General features: G+C 32.0%; 1 protein-coding gene across 1 annotated transcript; it reads left to right on the top strand.

The window, feature by feature from the left end:
- Positions 1-1,496: 1,496 nt before the first annotated feature.
- On the top strand, positions 1,497-2,426 carry Smp_158880 (hypothetical protein; the record flags this gene model as incomplete). Its single annotated transcript, XM_018796492.1, has 1 exon — positions 1,497-2,426. The coding sequence occupies one exon, from the start codon at positions 1,497-1,499 to the stop codon at positions 2,424-2,426; it is 930 nt and encodes a 309-aa protein (XP_018651628.1).
- Between the last annotated feature and the right edge of the window lie 5,440 nt (positions 2,427-7,866).

Below are 7,866 nucleotides of genomic sequence, written 5' to 3'. Positions count from 1 at the left end.
TAGCTTCAATTAGCTCATGATCTCAACTATTAAAATTACTATAATATCCACAAAACCCCTTCTGAAAATATACAATAGTAAAAACATTAGGGTTTGTCTAGAATTTGAATAAGAATCTCCTACCATCTTCTAGTCCATCATTGCTAATCAATCAAAAATGTAGTAATTCACCGAGGCCCGAGTGATATATATATATATATATATATATATATATATATATATATGACAGTTTGTCATGTAATCATGAACACAAATCTACACTATACTAGGCATTCGCTTGTCAGCTGTCACAAAATATGGATGTAAGAAAGTAGTAATTTATACAAGTCAATACTGCAAATAATGAACAGAATGTAGATTCACTACCTGATTGATTTGTTTTTCAAGACCGGATTTATCATCAAAATTTATTTTATTTAAACACACCAGATATATATGCGCCACACAAAAAAATGGTTATTTCATTTCATTGTGTGAGGGCTGTAATACTGCCCGGATGCCCAAACCGGAACAGGTGGTTTTCTTAGGGGGCCACATCGCAAGCCTTTGATTCAAAGGTCTGATCCACAAGGCAGTGGAGCATCGTAAGGAGATGCAGTCCCATGGTAGCCGGTGACCAATAATTGGTTCATAAGCCATTTGTCCCCTCAGGATACTGGAACCAATGTGCACCATTGGTTTGGGATCAGGGTTTTCCAACTCCCCTCCATAGGTGGAATTTCCGTGTCCAACCTCCCGGTTAAAGCGCCGGACATTCGGTTTTCGTCCTCTCAATTTCGTAAACAACACCTGCGCCACGAGAAGGCAGTTAGTAGGACTTCCTTGGTAGAGGCTATATACGTGTGGCCATGTGAGAGCATTTGGAGAGGGAGAGCGGACTCTTCCCACTCTACGCCGTACCATAAAATTACCTCTACATCTGATATTTTTAAAGAAGTGAGATTTTTCGATATACCTAATAAGTAACCCTTGAATAAAAAAATTTAAAATAATAAATAAACTATAACGAAATACCAAACAGTTCAAATTTCCCTAGTTTCTATTAAATACATTGTTTCATTTCTTATTTATACCCCAATCATATTCCTGTAAATTATATATATCTGCATTGTAAGTTTACTCTCAATGTATGAAGGACATATCTATGTCCTTTTCTACGATCTCGACTCCAACTTCGATAATGAAGTACTCTGAGCAGGCCAATAAGCATTATCATATCAGGTCACTGAATTAGGATATTAGTATACTTCATTCATCCATAACCAATCAAAGTCATATCACTAATTAATATTAAACGTTTCACTTGTAAACTAAAACAGTTTCTCTTTCTTCTATATATAGATCTTCATGAAAAATTAATTCCTACAAAACGAATACCAAAAAATGTCAGTTTTATACCATCTATGCCATGTTTTGACAATTATCCTCTCAAAAAAACACTAGATAATGATCATAGTAATAATAATAATAATAAGATTAATAGTAATGGATACTTTATGAATAGTTCTATACTTAAATCTACATCTGGAAACTATGAAATTTGCGATCATCAACATCTTTATCAATTTAAATCACATCCAAATATTTTAGCTTATACTACTGATGTTACAATAGATGATTTACATTTAAATGACACAAAAAATATATCACCAACTAGTCAACTTATCAATCCACAATTATCTCTTTATAATAATAAAAGAAATTTTCTTTATAAACAAAATCAACTACCACCTCCTCCTCCTCCTTTGCCACCATTTCTACATCGATTTTTAACACCACCATGTACAAGAAGGTTTCCAATACAATCAAATGGTCATATCAAATTATTACCAGGAAACAATAGAAATGATGGTTACATAAAAGAGAAACAATGTCATTGTACATTGTCAAATATTAATAAGCTACCTAATTTACCAAAATTTACGAACTTAGGATTACTTTATGAAACAGAAAATCATATTACTAACAGTAATAATGTTATGAATACGACTGACCATGACAACCAAGAAAGAGGTGTTACTATTCATGATAACATTAAAGAAATGTCAAACTTCTCATGTTGTGATTATATGAGTAATTATGAATCAGAGATATGTTCACAATGTCAATTAATTAATTTAAGAAATAGTCCAACACCTCCTATTCATGAAGCTATACCATATTCAACAACTATGAATATGAGAAATTCTTTAAATGATTGTCCTAACATAACTATATGTAACACTGATCCAATTCCTACTACTACTAATAATACTACTCATTCAATTATAAGTAGTGATTCATTATGTTGTACAAATAATAATTGTCCATTATTTCATTTCAGTAATGAAAAAGATGATGATCAACATAATGAATATATGCATCATTTAGATTATTCAACAAATTCTTTAACAACTATACAAGATATGTTTAATTCATGTGTATAATATGAAATATTGAATTTAAGAAACTATACTGGTTTACTCTATCTAGGTTATCAGTCATTATTATATTTGTTCATGGGAAATAATAAACTGTCATAGTAATTTGGCACAGCTATAAAAAAAATAGTGTATTTATATATTCCTAAAGGGAAGTTACTGAATAGGTGCCTTGAGAAATTAATACATGTATTCATATATTTATATTTACAAACACACATTACAATAAATAATTGTGAAAATTGCCTTATTTGTTTATATAGAATGAACTTGAAAGATAAAAAAAAGAGAAGAGTTTTGATGTTCAACTCGTTTTGGAGTTTCAGAATTCCTCGGACTTGAATATGGCTGCAAATTTTCGGGATAGTTTTCTTCACAGATTTAAAACCTAAAATGTTTTTCTTAACATCATTATTGAATTTTGTAGTTCATATCAATGACCTGACTTTAAATAAACAACTGATAAAAACCTAGGAGTCATAGTACGGTACTATGGAATAGTGTACATCCACGACCCTATAAGCGAACGTAACTAGGACCCATAGGTCTTCAAATGAGCTCTTAACTATTAGATTACTTAATTGGCATCCATTAGTTTATATTTCTAACTTCAAGTGACCGTTCTTTCATGTCACTGATCAGCAACCATCTCACTCCAGACATGGATGACATCCATGCTTCCTTACATCTAAAATGATCGAATACGATGAGGATGTCGAGATTTCACAATTAATATGACACATAAAATGAAAATGCCTTCGTTAAGTGTGTTATATAGACTGCGTGCTTTATTGCCCAGTTGATATATGACGCTAAGAGACCGCCTATCAGAGATAGGAGTGATTTATCGATCGGATCAATAATACACAAAAGCTGTATGAGCAGTCTTGAGTACTTATCAGTCCCGCTTTCTGCCTAGCCCAGCCAGTTAAGTCCAGAACACCAATAACAACCTCTACAATATGAATCATTATTCTCAAATATACTGGCTTTATATACCAAACAAACTGACCATACCATAAAATAGAAAATAACATTTGTACAAAATTTGGCCAAATGTGGTTGTGAATAGGGGGAACAGTAATTAATGGACTAGGGATAACTCAAGAATGGTAAATCGTATAATAAAGTCTATAGGTCAAAATAAAGCTTGTAATAAGAGGAACATGAATATGAATAGTTTAGTTAATTAACAATTATACAACAGGAAATGTACATATCACAGTGGTCCATAAACAGTTCTCAAAGTTGTAAGTATCATTACCAAGTTTTGATTTGATAATTTTGAATAAATTGAGCATTGGGTAGATTGTTATAAATAAATTAGTATATTTGTAATATCCTAATGAGTAGAAAAATTAGATTTTCTGACGTTTCGTGACTCAGTGTAAACCACTTCTTCAGAGAATAAATAACCAAATTCACATTAATCCAAGTTTAAATAGTACAACGGAACAACACGAATATTGGGTGATCAATCAAAAAACAGGTCTGAATAAATCAATGTCATGTCATTTCATTTCGGTCAAAGTGATTCATAAGCGACATGTATGTAATTTTGTGTGTACGTATTCATTGTTAATGATGAAAAATGTGTGACCTTTATACTGACAAAGGATACAGTTTAATTTGTAATGTAATGGTGTGAAATTGTAAATAATATCAGACTAGGTAACTAGGATAGATAGTCCAAGTAGGATGTATGGTAAGGCCTTCCTTTCTATTAAGAGCAGTGGAATTAAGCATTATATGGAAAGCTTCAGTTACTCTCCTTTCTTTGTAATTGGAAAAACCTTTCTGTAGTATTTTGATATTTTTGAAATCAATTTGATGATTGTTGAAAATGGTGTGAACTGCTATTGCCGATTTAATTTGAAGTCTATCCAGTTCTACAGGATTATTAAGAGGTTTCCTTGTGTTACCATTCATAAATCTCCACAGGGTATAACATCTCCCCTTTTTGAGAGATCCGGAGTTGATATCCGGATTTTAGACTTCCCGAAATCATATCGACAGGTACCCAGTCTATTAGTCAATAAGTCATATTTGGGTACTTAATCAATTTATTAGAAATAATCATACATCAGGCCTTCGTAGAGTAAGTAATATCCATCGTATTTCATTTGAAAGATCAGTTTTACTTGACTGGAGAATTCGTAAGCTTTCAACTAACTTTATTTTAGTTGACAATCTCATTTACTCATTAGAATAAAACTGTATGATAAATAGAATACAACCTATTACTTATACTATTTATAAATGTACACCATTGATTGACGGCTTATTCGTTTAAGGTTAGAGTGTTTGTAGAGTAACTCAAAAGTTCATTGTAGGGTCATGAATATGTTCTTTTAAAGAGTTCTACATAGCTATCCAGTACTTATTGGTTTTTAGTGGTTGTCTAATTAGGGACAGAGAGTGTTACAAACTCTATATTTATAGTATGATTCTAAAGCATATTTGTAATGAATAACTTAACTAAACTATGTAAACAATGATTTATGCCTGATTTTTGCAGTAACTATAAGACTTACAATAAAAACATTTTAATGGCAGTCCTCTATTTCACTACGTTGACTAAGTACGATGGATGTTGATCTCAGCTGTCAATATTCATATACATAGCAAAGTAATATTTCAAATAACTGTAATTCACAATGTAGTGAACGAGAACTGAGGTAGAGAAGACCAAATGGAGAGACTATAATTTATAGACGAGCCAATCAGAAGCGTTTGAGAGATTTCAAGGTCACGGTGCCTATTTCAGTACCTGACGCTCATGTACGATCGGTTCACAGAGAATTTCAGAGACGATTTGACAATTAAGCTGCTATAACGAATGAAACTACTAAGAAGTTGCTGTATTTGTAATTACAAGTATTAAATGACTTGTAGACCTATTCTCTTAAACTTGATCTTCTCAATCTTCCGCAGGCATGAATTCCACATCTGATTGGTGCTACATACTACTTATATCTGTCAACAGAAGTAGCATACACCACAAAAGTATTAACAAATAAAATCATATATCTCAACTGTGTCTATTCAAAAAATGATTAAAATCCCCTGGACAAATTTTTTTTGTTATTATCCTTTTTATTATTATTTTTATTGATAGTACTTCATAATTAGTAACGGTGTGAATTATTGAGTTTTAATCAGCAACTTGTACGGATTGCCACGGTAGAGCTAGTTTGACAAATAATTTATCAAATGGATGAATCGTGGCTACCAGTGGAACCTAGGACTGGATTCCAGTAACGGACAAAGTTTATTTACTCATTGAAACTTTTGATGTAATGGCTATGCTAGAAAAATAGACTAATCAAAATCAATTCATGAATACAAATAACGGGTTAATTCATACTCTTACTTAAAAATTAATAGGAATACTATTCACATTGTAGTGAAGAAGAAGACGATTGGGAACAATCGAATGTATTTGAACACAACATTACAGTATACCTCCTTAAAATCTGATAACCATACAGTAAACAGTTAATTTGCAAAATACAAATCAATTGTCTCAATCTTGACCGTTCCTTCTACAAAAATCAGTTCATTGTCTCCGATTTTTATCGTTCATACATTTTCATACCGAATGCGCTTCATTCCCGTTCTTTTCTTATTGATCTTTTGCCGAAATACATTCTATGCCTGACCATCACCATATACTACTTATGTGGATATAAGTAACCTACACCACAACATTGCATACGTGAATGGCTATTTGAACTCACTAATCAAGCTTACAATACGTTAATGTTAAAAGTGAACGGTAACAAGTTTACATGTCAGTATAGACATTATCACTTAAAAGAAAGTACATTGAACTGATGAGTCCCAAGTGAAACAAAACGCTGATCCTGTATTTGATTGCTAATCACAACTTATCTTATCCTTCTTGTCACCATTACTGTTAATATTATTATTATTATTAATTATTATTACTTTCAGTATAGTTATTGTTGCTAACTAGACTGGTTTTTGGGGGGGATAAAGAGGAAAACAGCTATAGGAAGTTCTAAACTACAACAAAATAACTACTCACTGTGTTTTTTGGTTAGTTCGTGACAAAATTCTACAATTAACTCCCCCCCAATAAATAAATAAATATTCATCCAATCAAAGCAACCAATACAACAACAAAAACAAAAAACAGTCATAAATGTTTTTTTTTTGTTTTTATCAAGAAAAAAATTATTTATTAATTAAGAAAATAAAAAATTAAAAAAAAATTTAGTTTAATTAAAACGAAGGTGATAAATTTCATTGGACAGTCTAATTTTTTCGTTTTTATGTTTTGAATTTTAAATTATGATTTCGTGTGGTGTTTGTTGTTGTTGAGCATATTCGATTGGAAAAAAATAGTTTTTTTCAGAGAAAAATACTCTAATACAATGTACACATCGTTTAGTATCATTTCATAGTTGAAATCATGAGTCAATTGAAGCTAGACTACCAGAGAAAACCTGGAAGCACTGGACGGCCGTATCGTCCTATTGTGGGACTCCTCAGCAGTGTGCATCCACGATCCCGCCTCGCAAGAATCGAACCCAGGACCTACCCGTCTCGCGTCAGAGCGTTTAAACAATAGACTATTGAGCCGGCATCCGATGGTGTTAATGTCTAACTTCAACCAATCCACAAAGTGTACCAATTGTCTTCAGTGAGTTTCTATCTCACAAAAGACGTGGTATGAACTCCACTGGTCACTGCTTCTCACTAGAACTCCAGGAAATATCTCTTGAAGTCAGTCACTGGTATATATATATATATATATATATATATATATAGAGAGAGAGAGAGAGAGAGCGAGAGTTGGATGGAGAATGCTAGTTAATGAGCTATGCACCTCCACGACGAGCAACAGGCATAAACAATATATATATGTATATATACTGAATACTTTTTCTTTTAGTTATTTCTTTATCGACCAAAGTTTGTTGTTAGAAATGTTTCCTTGTAAATAATCATGAACTGTCTTATGCGTGTAAACTTGTACAAATTAAAATGTTATCACTAATTTATAACAATCAGAAATACGTAAAAAGGTTATGTCAGCAAGCAATATAGGATTCAAGATATACCGAAGTATAAGTAGATAGATAGAAAGATAGATCGACATGGATTGAATACTTAAATCAATATCATTTTGACTGAAACTAGCTGCCTGTGCAGGTACACCTTGCTGATGAGTGCCAAGTAGCACAAAACCTAGGTCCAAGGTTTGCTGTCGACTACCTCCAACCACCATCTTATGATGTAATATTTTATTTTACAGTTCAATACAATTCTTCTCTATAATAAGTACCAAACAATATGGCAGTTCGGTGAAAGGAATTTTCTGTACGACAGTATCATTTACTAAAACTGTAGAATTGTTTCTATAGGAACCTAATAAATAATAAAGTCTATATCATAATAACAAGAAATTATATGCTTC

Source organism: Schistosoma mansoni, chromosome 4 (genome assembly GCF_000237925.1).
Source record: "Schistosoma mansoni strain Puerto Rico chromosome 4, complete genome".
Taxonomy (NCBI): domain Eukaryota; kingdom Metazoa; phylum Platyhelminthes; class Trematoda; order Strigeidida; family Schistosomatidae; genus Schistosoma; species Schistosoma mansoni.
This window is presented reverse-complemented; position numbering and strand designations above follow the sequence as displayed.